This window comes from Aythya fuligula, chromosome 5 (genome assembly GCF_009819795.1).
Source record: "Aythya fuligula isolate bAytFul2 chromosome 5, bAytFul2.pri, whole genome shotgun sequence".
NCBI lineage: Eukaryota > Metazoa > Chordata > Aves > Anseriformes > Anatidae > Aythya > Aythya fuligula.
The window spans coordinates 36266491-36286037 of NC_045563.1; the positions used below are offsets into that span (position 1 = coordinate 36266491).

Here is a 19547-nt window from a genome sequence, read left to right on the forward strand (position 1 = left end):
TCGGCACAAGGAAGAAAAGTGAGCAGGAAGAGCAGCTTCTCAGGCATCTCCGGAGATCTGCCTAGTCAGGCTTGGCTTCTCGATTCCTAGAGTCTGCCCAGCAACAGCTTAAATCTTTTCCCAAAATTTTTGAACAATTCTGAAAATGAGTGTTTCTGTCTTGACGGAGGGGCAGCAACAGGCCTGTCCCTTAACCCATGGACTGCCTGGAGAACGGGCTGGCCAAAGATGTTGAGGGCCATGAGCTGTTTTCCCCAGTCACTGCTCAGATGCTGATATGGGCTATGGCTGGCAGGGCTGTGTGTGTGTTGAGAAGTCGCTGCGTGCTGTCGTTTGCAATTAGAGCTGGTTTTGGCTGTAGAGGACGCTCCCTGAATTCAAACAGGTCTCTTCAGAGCAATGGGGAGCACACCAGCTGAGGTGACGGAGCAGATGGAGGTGATGCTACCACTACAGATGCGTTTGGGTACTATTAACCATGCTCTTGTTTGGTTTGCTCCACAGATCCTGTGCGGGAAGGAGATCCCCCGCTGGGTGAACCGCCTGGCCTACTTCAGCTCCTGCATCCCCTTCCTCCAGAGCTGCCTCCCCAAGGAGTGGCTGACGCCAGCAGCCCTGCAGAGCCACATCAGCCTCGGGCTCCACAAGGAGGAGCAGGGGGACACAACGGATGAGGAGTCCCCCTCCACCTCCGCCACCCCCTCAGCCTCAGGCACCTCGCGAACCTGTAGACATACCCGGGTCTAAGCTGTGCCCAGTATGCTCTCTAATAACATTCTCCTCTCTCGTGTACTATTTCTTCCTCGCTCACCCTTTCACACACCTTGGTTTCTCTGTTTTCTTCACCTGACAACGCAGGGGAAGGAAGACCCCTACTGAGGAGGAGAAGCTTCAGACCCTTTTCAGAGGGCTGCCACGACAGTTGCTTGCCAAAACGATTGTGAACTCCAACGCTGAGCTGAGAGGTGTGGCAACTAAGCTGGATTCTCCTCCCGGGATCCTCATGCTCCTCGATCCATGGAGAACTGCTGACTCTCTCAGGCATGAGAGCACACATAGGGACGGGGGGCACCATACTGTGACGTTCCTCCTCTGGAGCAGTTTTATCTTTTTATCTCTTCCCCCACCCACTTAAGCCCAGCAGCCTCCACTCTACTTTGGCTGGGGTTGCCATTCCCAAATGGCAAATCTCCTGCCCACACCCAGTGAAGGAGGCAGAGCCAGAACTCAACCTCATCTCTTAGACCAGCAACAAGCTCCACTCAGCCCCATCCCTTTTGTAATTATCAGGTTTCTAACTCATGTGAAGGACAAATGAAAGGTGCTGCTGTTCTACAAACACCAGTTTTCAGTACTCTAGTTTAAGAGCTCGAATGACAGTCCTGCTCTTGAAAATAATAACAAAGAGAACCTAGAAAATGAATGTGTTACTGTGGCTTTTCTTTGGGGTCAAAAAAAAAAAAGGATGGGGCTAGTGCATAAAGGCAGCTGCTAAGTAGGTGCAGAGATGACTGTTGTCCATATTGGTGCTTTTTGGCACAGACCCCTCTAAGTTCCCCTATTTCTAGGCAGTGTTCCTGGTTTCCTCTTTTCCCCAGGCTGATGAATCTGTCTCCTAGCTTATGGTTGCTGGCTGTCTTTGGGGAAAATGGCCTTCTGGAGCAGTAAGGTGAGGAGAAGGAATCTGCTGGGAAGACCAGTACTTCCTTCAGCTTGTTCTGTACTCACAAGACCTAAAAGGTGTCTCCCGAGCCACCCTTCCCCAGCCTATTTTAAAGCCAACCCAAGAAGGTAACAAATAAGTGGCGAACCCAAAGAATGTCAGCATGTTTCCTTCTCCTCCCTTTCTGGAGGTGGAGGGGAAACCTAGGGCCACATCAGGAAAGCATGGATGACCCTTCCCATGCATGGGCCACCATGGTGCCTTCTGTTGTGTGCACTATTTCAATGGCATGAAAAATGGGCAGAGCTGGCTTACTGGTCTCTCCAGGCCGGCTCTTGAGAAAAATCTGGTCTCTGGATGTTTTTCTGCTCATTCTGATGGCTGATGAGAAAGCTGAGGAGGGAGGAAAGGACACATTCACCAACGCTTGCACTCAGTTACCTCACTAGGAGTTCTATTCAGATGATGTGGGAGAGCATCAAAGGGGAAATCCAGACCCCACTTTCTCCCTTTTACCTCCTCTTGGCCACACAAAGGAGGATGAAAAAGGAACAGGCCCAGTGCTGACAGAAGGTGTCTGTTTTAGAAGTGCTGTTCTCAACAGCTGCTACCAAGTCAGGACTTCCTCCCTCCACCCAGAAAAACTACAAGCGCTGAAGATGGGTTGTCTCCTTTCATTGGTTGCTGTCAGACCAAGAGTGTGCTAAGTCCAACTGTTTCTTTAGCTCAGGTATACAGAAGCGTGTGCTTTCATGGCTGGCTATGCTGTACATCGTGTCTGCACAGGCAGTGCTTAGTGGCTTGTTACATGTGCACACTCTTCATGAAGAAAGGCTTTGGTGAGATGTATCATATGGAAATACAACGCACAGGTTGGTCTCACTCCACTGCTGCCTGGAGTGACTTGTGTGTGTTTGGGCAACAAACCTTTTACAACACACCTCTCATTTTTATCCTCTGAACAAATTGCTGCAAGTTCTGTACTGAACTGAAGTCATGTTCCTTACTAACCTTGGCTACCCACAGCCAATACTGCATTGTGAGCAATTCTGCAGCTCCTGGTATCCAATCCAGCACCAGTCTTGATTACCCTGGCTCGTCCAGGGATGTTTAATAAGATTTCTATCCTGTTCTCCATCCTGCTGCCCAGAAACATTACACAATGTACTGTTGTGTACTCCCTTCCCCTGCAGTCATGGTCACTGTAGCCTGAACCAGCAGCGCAAGCTCCATTTGTCTGAAGTTCCCAGGGTGCCTGCCAATAGCCAGCAGCACAATACGTGCAGGGAATTTTCAAATCTCTTTTTAAAGTCCTTCTCTGGAGGAAAGTGAGAAAAGGCTTTCCCAGAGCTTCCATGCAGGGCAGGGAAACTGCTGAGAGATTCGCCTCGTTCCTGACATGGCAAAAGCCAGCCAGCCAGCCCTTGGGTTTCCATTCAGCACCTGAGCGCCATGTAAAACCTCATGCACACACCTAGGAGAGAACTATGGCCCCAGCAGCACGTTTCATGAGGAAAACCCTCTCACAGTAATTCACAAAGTAAAATGTTTAACTGGCTGTATTGTAACACAGACAAGAAAGGTGCACTCAACCTTCTTGGGGGGGACATGACTTTGTGCTTGAAGCATTGGGAGTAACGCTTGGGAAGTGCTGTCAGTGTCATAAAAACCAGATGTTTGTTTATCTACTTTTATGTTTGTCAGTCTCTTTATGGCAGTCGGGGTCATAACAAGGAGGCATGAAACCTCTGTCATAAGTCAAAACCAGAGTATATTCCAGTCTTCAGAAAGGTTTCTCCCCACCCCTCTCTGTTCAAGGTGATTGACCAACAATGTCAAGAACAAAGGGACACTGTGGAAATAAAATATATATTGGTGATAGCTTTATCTCTGTAATTTAACAACATTTTAGATTATTAAAAATGAAAACATTTTTAAGTCTAATTTACTGTTCATCTCTAGCACAGCATGTTTGGTTTAAGCACTTGTCTTATCCTTCTAACACAGAATTATTGCTATTATTTTGTAATTATCATAACATTTGCATTTAGTTTCTTATTTACTTTCTCTGACTGTTTTAGATTATAACACCATGGAAAAAATTTAGCTACCAGCAATTATCAGTGAAAACAAAGAGCAGCTTATGAGTCTTGACAAGAGCACCCAATGGCACCAGCACAGACTCTTAACCCTTCTACTTACTGCCAGGACTTTTTGTGCCCTTGTTGAAGCTGGAATGGGAGGGCACCAACGCTGTACATGGGCATCAGCAGCTGAGGGTTACTTCTCTAGCAGGGAGCTAATAGTCCTCAGGTGAGACAGTAATAATGAAGGTAAGGTTAGTCTAATTCAAGTTACAGGACAAACTGTGTTTATGGAAAGTTACAGTGAGGCAAATGAGGTAAGTAGTAACTGTTCTTCTCAGCACTTCTGTATCTGCAATAGCAATTCTCTTAATTTCAGATTATTCCCGGTGCTGATAGGAGTGCTCTGTGATGACTTCATCTCAGACTGAATGCAGCCCAGAGATGAACACAGGCCTGTTCTTCTGCTCTCTTCACTCCCAGACAAAAGTCAGCATTTCTGGAATTCAGGTGTTTGAGGGGATGGTGGAAGACATTAAATTGCTACCAGGAATGAATGACTGCTGGTTCTAAACCGCAGTAGATGATCCATTAATGCTGCTGTAGCCAGCTTTGTTTTGATCGGATTTAAAAGTTTCTGGGAGTGCAACATGATTGGGATAAGGGATAACAGTGGAGGAAAATTGGCAGTATGATCATGGTAGTTTTATCTCCTTGGGAAACAAAATGAAAGACACAGCTAACTGCCAGACCCTGAGGACTGCCTAATCAATGAGATTTGATGGAAAGTTCAAAATCATAGAAGAAAGCCCTCAGGAAAGAAGATGTGTATTCACCTACAAAACCTATTGGGGTTTGCACATTTTCCTTAACAGTATTGAGCTGACTTCTGTTTTGTTGTAAGTATAGCTTCAGCTGCCTATGTACTGGTCATCCACTGAGCGAATATTTTTATATGTCTCACTGGGGAGGGTAGAAGCTGTGTAAATTTAAATTCAGTGGTGGCCTCAGCCTTACCAATCTGAATGGCAATGTTTCCTGCTGTCCTGCTTTCCCTGGGGTAAGCTATGGAAGCTCCTTGTCTCTCCATGCCACTTGCTTTCCTGAAATGCCCGATCTTAGCTCCTCAGGCTGGCTTTAGAGATGGCAGTAAAACCCCACGTGTGCTGAGATTCAGTGAACTAGTCATTCCTTTCTGCTAGTCATCATTTAATCATCATTCTGCAAAGTGGCATGTTTTGTTTTTGAGGTCCACTTAGCCCAGGCCAAGCCCTTTTCCAAATGAATGTCCCGCAGAAGCCCACAGGGAAGAAAAATGCCAAGAACTTGAATCAAATCCCCTCGGTGACGCTCTTTTCACACGTTCAACACCAGGGTGTGCTCAGCAGGGACTGTGACCCTTACAAATCTTTATTGGTGAATACAAAGCATGTACACATGCAGCGCTAGATCTTCCACAGCGCAGTACCCACGGCTCAGCAGGTGCCAAGAGGCTGTCCTCACCCTGCTGGCAGGGGACTGCTGCTCTCTTCCCTGCTGGGAACGCCATAGCAGCTATCGATTTTCACATGGATTTTTCTTCGTTACACAGGCACACGAGCCTTTGTTCCTTCCCCAACTATTCGCTGCAGGCCTTTCCTCTGCCTACTGGGTCAGATTTGGCTGCAGAAACACATTCTTGCTTTCACCTCTGGGAGTCGCGAAGGGAACTTCTCCCTGGGGACATCCAGCCACCAACCACCTGTCCGCACAGTAGCTGCTCATCAGCCTCAGGGTTGCCTGAAAGCCTTTTTCTCTGTAGTTCTGTGTTGTTTACTCATTTCTGCGACTTCAAAGGTGTCTTTAGCGAGGACTAACTCCTCCACCATACACACCCAAAGGGAATTTTATTTCAGCAGGGTAATTCAGTGCCAGGCTCTGGTTTGTGGACGGCGCTTTCACCCCCCCCCCCCCCCAAGGACTATGCTGCAGCGAGTAACTTTGAACGTGCACAGCCCTGGAAGAGAGCCCGACCTGCCCCTCCTGCACACAGTTTCCCTCAGACAAGGGATTCACAGGGGATGGGGACAGCGGCAGGGGCGCGGCGCCGCCATTTGCAGCCTCCCCGCGGAACGCTGCGACCGCGGCCGCGTTGCGCCGCCGGAGGGAGCCGCTGTGGCGGCCCGGAACCGCCGAGGAGGGAGGGGAGGAGGGAGGAAAACGCTGCCGGGGCTCATGGAGCGGCTCCGGCGGCTGTGGAGGGGCCGCACCATGACCTACGGCGTCCCCCTCTTGGTGAGCGGGGCGGGGGGCGGCCGTGGGGCCGGGGGGTGAGGGCACGGAGGCGGGCGCTGGGTGCCCCGGGGGCAGCCTCACGATCGTTTCCGTGTATGGGGTGCTTAAAGGGTAAGTGGCTTTCAAGGTGGATGAAGAGTAGGGTAAAGGGTGATTTTAATATATTTTATAGTGCTTTTGGGTAAATGAACAGGATCCTCCTTAAATCTCCCGCAGCGCACGTCTGAAGAATGGGGTGGTCCGGAGAAAGGCGGCGGCGCTTCTTTAAAGTTAAAAGGATTAAAAGGTTTCAGGCTGTTTATTTCAGTGATGCGAGTAAGTGCCATTCCAGAGGTGTCCAGGGTAGGAGCTTTAAGTGGAAATGCTCATGAAATAGAACGCACTCAAGTAACATTTCTCAAAACGATGATAAAGACACTTGTGAGAAGTGAAAACAGGTCAAAAAACCCCAACAAACTAATGTGATAATGACAGAGCTGCATGAACCGTTTGCATCAGCCAGTCCAGTCCCTGATACTGCAAACAAAAGTTGGCACTACTTTTTATTCAAAAGATACAGCACTAAAGCTGTCCAGCCACCCCGCTGCATGCACCTGTGTCCCGAGGGCTGGCCGGAGCTGCGCTTCTTGGTGCTCAGACTGAAATTAGTGCCCTCATGTTTGGACATTCGGATATTATTCTTGAGTTTAATAACACCTTTCTGAGGTGTTTCAGGTTGGGTGTATTTTTAGGTCACAGTGCTATTGTTTACCTGATTATTAAGGTCTCTTTTTTTTTTTTTTTTTTTTTAAGGTTTGCTGCTTTCAAAGTAAGGAGAACTCAGCTGAATATTCTGCAGCTCAATTTTAACTCCATTAAAAAGTTTGGGAATAATACTAAATGATTAAATCACAGATACTTAGAAGTGGTACACTGGTGGAGAAGAAAGTCACCATAGCTTTTCAATAACACTGCATCTGGTTTGGTAGGTTAACTGGTGCAGTGGGTGAGGAGATGCAACTGATGTGCAAGATCTTGACTTTGATAAAACTTTCAAAAAGTATGGCAAAGACATGCTTGTTATCATTTGTGTTCTGAAAGGACTGAAAAAAAAAACCAACCCACAACATAGTTATTAGTTCTTTTCCAAAGTGGGAAGGTATCTTGGGTGGGGTGGGTCCTGCAGAACAAATATGCGTTGTGGAAAAAACAAATCATATTATACGACACAGAAAGAAGTGTAAAGTAAAACACTTGTTTAAAGAAAGGAGAAAAAAACAAAAAACAAAAAACAACACAAACAAACATGGAGAAGAGCTTTAACAACCACCTGTCAGCAACATCGTGTTTTCAGTTCTGCTCCAGTGCTGGAGCTAGGGCTTCAGCTTCCTGGGCCAGGGCAGACCTCTGGTTGCCCTTCTGAGCCTTCTGGTGTTGTTGCGTGGTTTGCCATCAGTCATAGCAGACATTTTAGAGACTTTTATTTTTTGTCCTGTTTAATTTCATTCCTCTTTCCTTACCGCAGTGATCTTTCCCCCAGAAACAGTATAATATTGAGAAATATTCTCTCATATCTCATTCCAGGGTTTCATATCTCCGTGCCTTAAAATTAGTCTCCCCTGTGAATATTTCAGAATGTTTCTGTGTTGTTGCCCAATGGCTTCCCAAGGAGTAAGAGAAAGGAAAACTTGTGCAGTTTTTTTCAGTTCCTCAGCTATCTATTGACCTCTGAAGGCATCTCTGAAGCTGAGCAGAATATTCCTAAAAGATCAGTGATAGCAGAAAATGTGCTGAATCTGTGCACAGTCAGGGAAGGAGCGTGCCTTGGTAACCCTTTAAATTCTGCTGAATTTGTTGATAGTACTGAAATGAAAGTTCTCTGTTAGATTCTTGCATCCTGTAATTTTTCTTTATACAAAGATGAGACTTTATTCTTCAGTACTGCTGAGGGACATGAGCCCAGTGCTGGACTTTTCATCAATACTATGTTGTCTTTTTTAAAATTCAAATCGATTTCATATCTTCCTTTCTTGTAATGCATATTTGAATGAGAAGTCCCTGCACTACTCTTTAAAAAGGATCCAAGGTTGAAGAGATCATAATTCAAAAACAGATGAGGGTCTCACTATATACACACATGCTTTAAAAATTTTTCTTCCTTTTTAGTGTAAGTTATCTTGACCCTTTTTTTGCGTGTGTGTTCATTTGGGCTTGGGGCTGTTAGAATATTTCTATGCAGAAGGAATTTTCTTGGTTCATCTTTAAAACATCAAAATGACAGCAGCTTTCAGAGTAAGATGTGTAAATCACAGTTTTCAGTCGTGCTTTTTCAGAAGATAAGACTGTTTCTTTGTGAGCACCAGGGAGACTGTAGCGGGCAGGAATTAATCTGCAGGAAACCTTGATTTGTCAACGTTTTCTTTAACTCTCTTTTTCTGTAAACTTCTCAGGTTCTGCATGGTGTAAAACTGTATGCGTGCGGGAGAGAGCAATCTAACCTGGCATGGAATATCTTAACAGCTTGAGCGCTGCAGGGTGCGTAGTCGTAAAGCACTGGTGAAGATGGCAGCATCTGTGTAGATGTTGGGATGAGCTCAGTGACCTTACAGTTGTAGCTCTAAAATTTGCTATTATGACAGAAGGGCCGTACTGTGGTAATTTAAACATCTTTGTCAGCTGTATTGTTGTCTCTTTCCTATCACGGTAAGTCAGGCTTGACATTAAAAGAAAAGAGCCTACACGTCTTTGGGATGCTTGGCTCTGTTCCACAATCAACTCTACCAGCCCCAAAGGGATGTGTCCATCAGCGTACTGCAGCTGCTGGGGTGATTCTGTAAGATGTTGAGAGAGTGAGGCTCATTGGTACGACATCAGGTGGATCCAGTGTCACACCTTTCTTACAAGACATGGATCATGTTAGGGTACCTCTGGTGCAGTTTTGAACATTTGAAGGTTGCTAGAAGTAATTTTTTTTCAGACAAGTGTAAGTGGTGATTCTAAGTCATTGAGGTAATGTTTGGGCTTCAAAATAGAAAAGCAGTTACAGGTTTTAAACACATGTTAAAAAATGTTATTTTGTATGCTCACAACACTTGCCAAAACCTGAATTTCTGTTTCTGTCTTTGGCTGATTCTAGACAAGGATCTTTTGTACTCTAAGCTGCAAAAAGAATGTACAGATCCAGTTCCACTTCTGCTGTCAACATGTTACAAGGGAAAAAATAAATGCAGAGGATCTAAAGCAGCATCTTGGCAGACAGGAAACATGGTCTGTGCCTCACTTGGTGATTTTCACTGCACACCTAACATAAGTGTAATGCTCTATATATGCAGGTTCACAGGTTTCAAACATTTAGCATGTAGTGACATTCTTCGTATCTATAGCTGTGGATTTTGACATCTTTTCATTCTTTTTTTTTTTTTTTTCCTTCTCTTTCTCTCTTTTTTTAATCTCCTCATTCTGTAATGACCATGCTTTTACAAGTACTTTCCTTGTGTATCTCCTCTTTCCAGATCTTGTTTTTGGTGTGCATAGTGTTGCCAGAAGAGAAGATGAAGGTAGCCTGGAACAGTGAAAGTTTTTCTCTGTGAATAAACATGTTCCTAAAATATATCTCCATCAGTGTGTCTGCCCACAGACTGTACTACATTGCCATCTACATTGCTGCCTTGAACAGTGCAAGTTTACTTTGATAAGCACTTTGTTAAGAGACAGCGAGAGTGCCTGTCATGTACAGGAGGAGAAGAAAGGTCAGATGAGAGAGAGCTGCTACCAGAGCTGCAGCCGCGCGGTCAGCGCTCCCAGGCACCATTAGAGAATGTCAGAGGTGTCTCAGGCCTTGTTAATGAACCCATTTTCTCTCAACTTTATTGACCTCCTCTGGCAAAGAAAAGAAAAAAAAAAAAAGGAGAGGTTATCAGGATATGAATTCATATGTATGCGGATTAGTTTTGTTCGCTGGTGAAGTCGGGGTCATCTAGAAGCTAAGACTGATGCTCAGAAATATTTTGTAAATTCTGGGAAGTGCCACCTTGTGCTGTGACTCACCAATATTGGAAGTTGTACTGGGCTAATGGGTAGGGAAAGTACATTTTTATCATTTAAATGTATTTAAATAACCAAGTGTCCAAAGATTCCCTTAAATACAACATTGCATAAAAAGCTGCTCAGTTCTGAATCCTGGCATAAGCTCTACACTGGGCATGCTTTTTTTCCCTGCTGATTTTGGAGGATCTAGCCATAAAAGATAATACAAACACTTAGAAAAGTGAAAAATTCTTCTTGGGAGTAATCATGTTTTTGAGATTTATTGTTGCCATCAGTGTCTCTGTATAAAAACTGTTATTCAATTATCTTTTGGTATTGTATGAAAAAGAATAACTACAATTAGCATTTTTTACTTCCAGATATGTCAGTGTTATTGTTAACATCATTTACATTATCACCTTAAACAATTCATAATATTGAATTGCAGGGTTTTTATTAGTATATATTACTTCATGCAACTTTACAATAAAATTTGACATATACAGAACAGTTCATTTAAATGCTAATATGCTTTTGGGATATGGATAGGAGTTTACATTTATCCATGGTAAACGAGTTCTGACTTCTAATATTTGTAGATAAATTGTGATTGCCTGTAAAAGCCCACAAGTATTAAATCTGTAGCCTAGAAAGGCAATAAATACAAAACAGTTTTTAGACGTTTAAATTGGTAGCTCTAAATCATTGAGTTGGATCGTGTCATTTTAATGCTTTAATCACTTGTATTATAAATATTGGGTCTCTAAGATTATCATGGGATATGTCCATGACTTGTGCTGCACTTCTGCTTTGCATCTCCTGTTCATCTGAGTGTGTGTTTGAATCCACAGCAGAGTGTGGAGCTGCTCCAGATAAAACCACCCCCAGAACCGCTCGTGCCGGAGTGCAAGCCAGCATGTTCAGGCTGAAAGGGCTTCTGTGGACTCCAGTTTGTGCAGTCTGAAATAGCTGACATCCATCGTTGAGTTGACTGGCAGGTCTTAGAGTTTCTGAGCTCATCTTCTGAATCAGTGCCTTAAACTTTTATTTTTGATTCTAAATCTTTGAGTAGCATTTTCCAGATAAATGGTAGCTACTCTCTTGTATTCCAGGTTTGCCCTCTCTTTTATTTTAGAACAGAAGGAGTGTGCCTACATTGTTCAATGCTGTTAGGATGGACTAAGCTGGCACTCAGGGATCTGCAGATTGGTGCTGAGCCTTGGAACAGCAGCACAAGTAGAGATTTGCTTATTCTCACACTGTGTGCATAGTCCTGCTTTAAGATCCACCTTCTTCAAGGGGTGGTGAATGTAAGCAGGTAAGATTAACGCTACTCCATTGAATTTTCAGTCCCTGTCCAGCATTGTCAACAGGGAAGTGTTTCCTGACTAGTAGTGGTTTGTTTTTATCTTCTTTAATGTAGATTTCAGTTTATTTTTCATAGACTGAACAGGTGACAAGAACCCCGGGTTGCCATAAGGCGTAAACAGTTTCTCATTATAGTGTACCTTGGCTAGATTATAACATTTGAGTAATGGGAATACTAATTTTAATAATGAACCCAAATTTTGGCTTTTAGAGGCTTCGGAAGAAGGAGATGGTATTCAGCAACTGCAGCTTGGCCACCCTGGCAGACTCGGTTTTCAAACAGCTGCAGCTGCTGAATGAAATTCCAGTGTCATCTGCCCAGTCCAAGCAGTGGGTGTAACGCAGGGTGACCATGCTGGGGCTGAAAATGCCCCTTTTTTTTTTGTTAATGCTCACACTGAGCACTGACCGTGTGGGTTGCTGTCAGTTCTGCGTTGTTTGTAGGTCGGTTTCTACCAATCTACATATTGAGCCAGTTCACCTGATGCAGTGGGTCATGCAGTTTAGTTTCTGAGAAGATTCTGCCCTGTTTTCATCTCAACAATTTCTGCATTAGAGCAGTGCTGGAGTTGCGCTGGAAAATAAAATACTCTCTAGAGCTGGCAGAGGGGGGCGCTTCAGGTTCAGATGATCTGCCGGGCTCTGCTGTGGGACTGGCAGCTTGAATGCTACTTTATTTAGGAACAAATAAGAGACTTCATTCTTCTGCGCTGCCAAGTTGCTGTCTTTCACCAGTTCCGCACCGCATATATGACAGTTCTTTAAAAAGGAAAACCCCCAAACCTTTTGACTGTGATCACTGCAAACTAAAATAAAACCATTTGCGACTGTTCTAGTTTTGAAGCTCCTGATGAATAGCTGGAGGGTTTTGCTGCAGTGTTCTTAAGGAAGAGGCTAGAAAATTAGCATGTTCCTTCTTCAGTGATCACATTTCTTGCTTTCTTTACACTTAGTGTGTAATACATGTTGCCAGCACTACATATAGTGATCTGATTAATTTAGGGATCTACAACAACTGTGAAGTAATTTAGTAATCTGACTTTCACAATTGGTGCTACAGCAGGAGTGAGGTCCTCTAGCAACAGGGATGCTTAGGATGCTGCACATTGCTGGTGCTGCCGGAGAAATTTTCCTGTTAGTTTGTTAACTCAAGGGACCGAAGGGTATGCAGGAAAGGGTGGGATCTGCTCTTAAGTCCTAACTTCTTGTGCTGTTACAAGTCCTCGGTGAACATCTCGCTGGTGGTGGTGACAAACACGAGTATTACCCATCCTAAGGTGCAGTTAAGTGATCAGTCTCATTCCATCCATAACTAATTGCATAACATACTTCCCAATGGAGAAGTGAGCAAATAGATTTTAAAAAAGAATTAAAGAGAATTTTATGTCATTTTTTTACATAAGACATGTATTGAGGTTGCTGAGTATATGTGACAGATGGTGCTCTTATGTCACATCCTATCTTTCATTTTGTTTTGCAACATGCAAGCCTTCCATGCATGCATAATTGCATTACAACATCATAGGTTTTTTTGTGTACTCACTGAAACATAAAGGAATAATCCAGTGTGAAATCTTTAATGGGGGGATCGTGCTAGCTGTGCTGCTAAGCTGCTTGCACTAACGTGCCTTAAGTGCTGGCTCACTGGGATGTCTCCCACTTTTGCTTTCTTAAGAGTAAACTTCAGGTGTAAGTAAAAGAAAAAAGTGAAATCGTAGCATCGTTTCATTGATCTGCTGAAGGCATTCAAGTAACTAGGCAGACAGTGTTTACTGTGTAATAAAGTTTTTACTCCGTGTTCTGATGCATTTAAATCTAATAGTTCCCTCACAGTGAAAGAATGCAGGGCTGCAGGTGGAAAGTGTGGAACTTTGCTTCTGTCTTTGGCTTGCAGGGAATGTGGAGATTATCTCCATCACAAATTGCAAAGCTAGAAACATGTCAGACATACAGAATATGCAAGGCCAGTCAGCTAATGACGTTGCTGGAATTCTTAACATCAATTCTTGTTCCACTTCTGATTATTATGATTGCTGAATCTTGATGTTTCATCATTGTGTGTGTGTATGTCTCTATTTTTCTCTTTAAAGACAATTAACTTAAATGAGGGTGGTGAGGGCATCTTCCCTCCTAATGTAAAAGAGAAAGGAGAAACTTAAACCCAAGCTAATATTTCCATTCAACACAATGTCAATCACTGAGTCCTTTACTACCTTTACTGCTGTTATAGTTGTGTAAACTCATTGATACTTTCTCTATCATGGCTTTTATTGGCTTTTGAACATGGTTTTAAAAATATAATTGACTGAAAAGCTGCCCATTGCTGCTGTGGCACGTGGAGATAAAGGGAATTCATGCTCAGTGCTGTTGGCTAACTGTATTCCCATGCTGTTGGCTGGTTAACTAAGTGCTAAATGTGGCTGATTTGGGTCTGTTTTTGCGATGAAGACATTGTGCGTGGTTCTTTAAAACATTGATCAAATATAATTGTAAATATCTTCATATTTTATGTATATTCAGTGCTTTTATATAATCTGAATCCTAACCTTCCAGCCTTACGCTGTGTAATATTTCAGTGTCAGCTGTAGTTCCTTACAGCATCAGTGGGCTTTGACTCTGGCACAGCTGAACTGATGGTTCATTGAAAGATCAATTCACCATTGCAGGATTGGAAATGTAAAGGCAACTTTGTTGGTAAGGTCTGACAAGCAAAATGTCTGACAGGCCAGGCTGGCCATACTGCTTGTGCTGTATGAAGAGCAAAAGTAGATCAGAGTCCAAGTGTTTCCTTTCTCTTCCTTCCCTTTAGCAGCATAAAGAGTTCTAAGTAAAATTACAGTTTCAGGCCAAAACTTGTCTTACGGAGGAGAGGTGTGAGTCTCAAATTTTTAACATGGATATAGCTGCAAACGTAAACTGCAGTTTATAATGGATGTTTGCTGTCAAACAAGTGATAGAATGTGATGAGACAAAATGAGAAACATGACTTATTTCATGCAACAGCCATCTACCTGATTTCCCCTAGCTATGATGTACATTACATAGTTTTAAATTATCAAAGCTTAAAAAAAATGTATTATTTATTTTAGTTGGAGCATGGTTTTGTTCATGTTGCATCTCATAACAATGTACTTTATGCAAGCCTGTTGTTGGACAAATTAATTTTGAAGTGACATCATAATTTCTACTTTCTACCTACTTTACCAGCTGTGCACTGAACCAGTTCTAGTGCAGCTGCTTGTGCTCCACCACAGCCCCTCACTGACAAGACAAACAGAAGCTGTAGTTTGTAGCAGCCGTAATCTTGTCTATACTACTACAGATTCCTGTTTGTTAGGACATGAAGTTTAAATTAACTCATAGGCTGTTAATTAACAGAATACTCACTAGGACTTAAAGAATTAGCATAGGTTTTCATTAGCTGATAGGTGTCAGCCATAGTAACATTCAATTATTGGCTGATCCTTGAGACTTCCAGCATATGGTATGAAGATACCATACCTTCAGCTGACAAACCTGCTTTGACTGAATATATCTTAATATTCACATTATTTTTAACCAATTTGAATACTTTTATTTTTTGTTTCTTGTTATTCTTTCTTAACAAAGTAGTTATATGTGAGAAAGACATTCTTTTCCCTTTAATACTTCTCTGCTACATATATTGATGATTCAGTATCTGCAAGAACAACATGAATTCTTCAAACGTGCCTGTTTCTGAGTAGCTTTATCTGCTTGATGGAAAATCCCTTATTCCTGCACCTTTTAGAAAGAATAAATGGAAGGAATAAGTGTAGAAGGCTTATTTATTTATTTATTTATTTATTTATTTATTTATTTATTTTTATTTGAATGCATATGGTTTTGTGGCTTCAGTGGCCTGAACTTAGGATAGCATACTGTTTGGAAAGCACATACCCTTTTAACTACCTGCGCAGCATAATTATAACAATCATTGGACACAAGCCATTGCAGCAAACCTAATGTATATCAAGAATCAACCATCATTGCACAGAGAATGGCTGTCAGTGCAGCAGCAGCCTGTAATGAAGGACTGTAACAGGTAGAAGAGTCAAAATAGGTTGGTCGTCTCCCCTTCCTTTTGCTTCTGCAGCCGTCCTTAAGATGCTCATCTGTAGATGTGAGGCCTTTCAGCCTGAGCAGAGAACAGCAGAAAAAGTCTGTCATGTCAGAGCAACAGTGAAAAAACCTGATTCTTCCACAAAGTAGAGAGATTTCTAAGCTAGTTTTTAAGTCATTCATGGTGTTTGTTAATAATTTTTGATCTTTTGGTTGATCTGTCCATTTTCAACGATAAAAGTACATAGGCAATTTTATGATATCCCTCTGCCATAAGAAAGAATAATAATTTTTTTAATGCTGCTATGAAGCACTCCCCCCCTTAATCCTTGTATTACTCTCTTTAATAAGCTTTGCAGGTATGGAGGGAATTATAAGACAACTAAGGAGGCAATAATAATGGTGCAGGTGTGCTGGATGTGATTTCTTAGCTTAGTTGATAATGTATCACTGAACCACAATTCCAGTGAGCCAGTCTGCTCAGAAGCTTAATTAGATCTGGAACACGCAGACATCAGAGCCAGTCAACGCGGCATTGTTACTTCCCCACAGAGCTTGAAAATGATGGGAATAAATGCTGTGGCAGTAACAAAAGGTTCCTTTGTTGCAGTTATGTCAGGAAGCCATATGGGGAGGTAAAAAAGGGGTAAGAGGAGACGAAGTTTCTAGAGGATGGGAGTCGTGATGCAGCTGTTGGTGTGTGAAGGAAGGAATTTGTGAAATCCTGTCCCAGAGTGAAAGAAAAATCTCTGACATTCCACACACTCTTTCGTCTCCTATACGTTTGCTCCATTTTGTTTTCTTTAGTTCCTGTTTCTGCTGGAAGAATAGCAGAGCGCCTTGCTAAATGAAGTGGGCCAGTATGTGATGTGCTCTTTTTGCATTAGTCCTAACTCGTATTTTCATTTTGTTGTTTTCCAGCTGTATCTTGTTGGGGGATCTTTTGGACTCCGTGAATTTGCTCAAATAAGATACGATGTCCACAAACTACATGGCACGGTACTTGAAATGGTTTTCTTTACTCTTCATTTCATTTTGCATATGTGCTGACTTATAAAGGATAGTTTGCTAGGATAAGCAAACTGTTAGTACTGGGACACGTTAATGCCTTTCACCACTGAACCCTGGGCTACACCAGGGGCTCTTAGGCAGTGAGCAGTGTAGATAACAATAGAGGCTGAAATAATGACAAGTCTTTTTGCTGTCTCTGGAAAATGATCAACATAAATAATGTGGTTCCTTATATTGATTATAAATGGCAATTCTGAGTGTGGAGAAAGGAAGTGTAGCACATCTTCCTATTTCTTCACTCCTGGGGCTGTTCAGCCTGAAGAAGAGAAGGCTCAGGAGTGACCTTATTACAGTTTTTCAATACTTAAAGGGGACTTACAAAAAAGATGGGGAGCAACTTTTTGCTCGGGCAGATAATGACAGGACAAGGGGGAATGGTTTTAAACGAAGAGGGGAGATACAGATTAGAGGTTAGGAGAGGTTAAATTATGAAGTTTTTATACCTAATCTAGACTAAAAAAAAAAATTATTTTAGAAGATGCACAATAATCTTTTGGTTCTGTTTTCAAACTATTTGGTGTTGAGTAAACAGTGTTGAATTTTGGGGGGATGCTTGGCTTCAAGTTGACTGACATAAGCAGCTACCTTTAACATTGTGCTACATCCTGTTCTTTAAGCTCTGTGACAGAAACAGGAACTAATCTTTACTCCCCATGGCAAAATGTACTATGTGGAAGAAGCCTTTCTTTAAATGTGCTGGAAACCTTCTGAATGAGAGAAGTGGCTTGTTTACCAGTGCTACTTATGTCTCCAAGTGTACCATTAGTTCCAAATTATGTGTGAAATGATCTGAAAGGAGCATGCCAGTTAAGTAGGAAGTAGTACTGATTTGGTGTGTCTAACTTTGCAACAGCAGGCTTGCATACTACAATGCAGAGAAGCTTTGAGGTCTCAGTGCTGCTGACTTGCAGGTGACCTGAAGCTTTTTTAAAGACTGTGTAGCACTTTGTGTAAGAAGAGTTTGTGTAAGACTCCAGACACTGTGCCTGAGAGGTCTGTGACAAGAGTTTGTAACCTAGGAAAGAATGGGCTTAGAGCAGCTATCTACTGTGACCAAATCTTCCAGATCTTCACCTGTTCAGGGTTTGGAGATTCCCATATTTTGTCTTAGACCTTGTTGTGGGCCATCTGAATTACTTCATTTGCCCTCTGTTGTTCCTTGTGTTGCATACCTGACCGCGGCCTTTGAGGCACCACACGGCCCACTTCTGCTCAGTCCCATACTTGAGGCAGCCCTTAAAATGGGAGGGTGATCTTACAACTCTTTTCTACAGAGCTGTGTGCTGGGAAGTTATTTTCTTTCAGGCCTGGGCTTTCAGGACCAGCTGTAGCTAAGTTTTCCTCTATCCAGATGGGGATCACAGCAGAGGCAAGAATTTGCCTGTTGTTTCTGTCAGTTTCTTGGTCAGATTCATACTCGGTGATTACATTTGGCCTCCATGATCTGGACAGTGACCACAGCACAGAGAAAAATCAAAGTAATAGATGTGTTTGTTCGCATCTATGGGGCTCTGTGTCCCAGCATGTATAATCAAGGGAAGCATCACTGAATTAGGCAGTACATGAAAGCTCTGAGGGGAAGCTACTGCACCCTGGAGTTCTCTGAAAAGTTAAAAGAGGCCATCTGGATTTTGCTACAGCCTGTACTAGTTAAGGCTACAGCATCTCTTTTGTATTTTCTTTTTCTTTTCATTATGATTTTATTTAAGAGTACGTGCAATTTAGATAAAGAACAATGCAGTATTGGCTGAGAACCACCAACACCAACTTTGGGCTAGTTATAGACAAATTAAAGCAATGTATTTCATTCGTTTTTGCTTCTAGGCCCATAAAGAGTTAAGAGCCATTCTAATTCACTGAGACATTATTTCCATTTTACTGCTGAAAAAAAATTGAGGTTGCAAAAAGTTAAGCAAGCCATCCGGATGTAGGTTAGGATTTGTAATACCTGAGTGTCTATCTTTTTTGATTGTATATTAAGGATGTTGAAAGTACTGTACACCTCATTTTGTGAGCATGACTGCTAAACTTGTTTTCTTGCTAATTAAACTGCTAGATAGGCAGGACTTAGATGCTCCTTTTGTGGTATATCTAGTACATTTAAAATGCTAAACTGTGATCCCTTCCCTTTAAAACTATTTCTCCTTTTCCTTTTTCAGTTGAATTAGTTTCTGTGTTTTAGTGGCTGACGGGTTACCTGCTACTTTCTCTTTGTATTCTTGTAATTCAATGAACAAAAGCTGCATTAGTGACATCACCTATGTTATTAATGTCAAACTGACTTATCGTATAAAACGGTGTTTTGAAGAACATTCCTTGAAAAGTAACTTAAAATTCAAGAGAAAATGGTGGTTTGGACTTCGGAGGGAATATGGTTTGGTGATGATGCAGTGGGTTGGGAGTAGGATTCAGGTTGAGAGAGAAACAGAGTTTAGAGCTGTAGCAGGAATGGGCTGCAGAAGGACCTCTGTCCTCTTGGTCATCTGGGCCATGCCTTGGTATCTGCGGCAGAGGCTTGACTCATGAGTGGGGTGAGGGTTGGTACGGGGACAGAGCTGCAGTTGGAGAGGGGCTGGAGGCAAGAATGGATGTTTTATCCAGTTAGAATAGCATCTCTGGATATCAGGGCATTGTTTGAGTGCATGTCTTTCAAAAGCCAAAAAAAAACCCTAACATTTTGGGTATACCTTAATTTACTTGGCATACCTAGATCAGCTGTACTCCCTCAGGACACCGGGTATCCTGCATTTAAAGCAAATTTGTGCTGAGGCACTTATTGATGTAAATGCCTGTTTATGCCAGTCAGAATTCTCCTGAAACTAATCAAGGACTTCTGCAATACCTGTTGTTGCCAAAATGTCCATTAATGGAGAAATCATTAGGTTGGGTAATTGTTTCTTTTCTGGGAAGAATTTATGCAAATTGAAATTGGGTATAGCAAACCAGGTATGCTTACGGGAAAATCACATTGGATTAATGGAGGAGAAATGAGTAGTTTTGTA

At 42.5% G+C, this 19547-nt stretch overlaps 2 protein-coding genes across 4 annotated transcripts in view; both read left to right on the top strand.

The window, feature by feature from the left end:
* The window catches only part of LOC116489552 (deubiquitinase DESI2-like), a 75086-nt gene that overhangs the window by 50158 nt on the left and 5381 nt on the right, over nt 1–19547 (top strand). The window contains exons 5-7 of one of the 3 annotated variants that reach the window (XR_004253298.1): nt 505–1669; nt 3745–3976; nt 16396–16473. Coding sequence is in view for 1 of the 3 variants with exons in the window: in XM_032187979.1 (XP_032043870.1) it covers nt 505–747 (243 nt within the window). In the remaining 2 variants the exon portion in view is untranslated. Of the gene's footprint in view, nt 1–504; nt 3545–3744; nt 3977–9512; nt 10444–16395; nt 16474–19547 lie in introns of those variants that run through there. The other 2 variants (XR_004253299.1, XM_032187979.1) reach the window with 2 other exon arrangements.
* Nucleotides 5937–19547, top strand: part of LOC116489554 (cytochrome c oxidase assembly protein COX16 homolog, mitochondrial) — a 42508-nt gene continuing 28897 nt past the window's right edge. The window contains exons 1-2 of the mRNA XM_032187981.1: nt 5937–6021; nt 16396–16473. Of these exons, the coding sequence (XP_032043872.1) occupies nt 5962–6021; nt 16396–16473 (138 nt within the window). The 5' untranslated portion in view covers nt 5937–5961. The remainder of the gene's footprint in view (nt 6022–16395; nt 16474–19547) is intronic.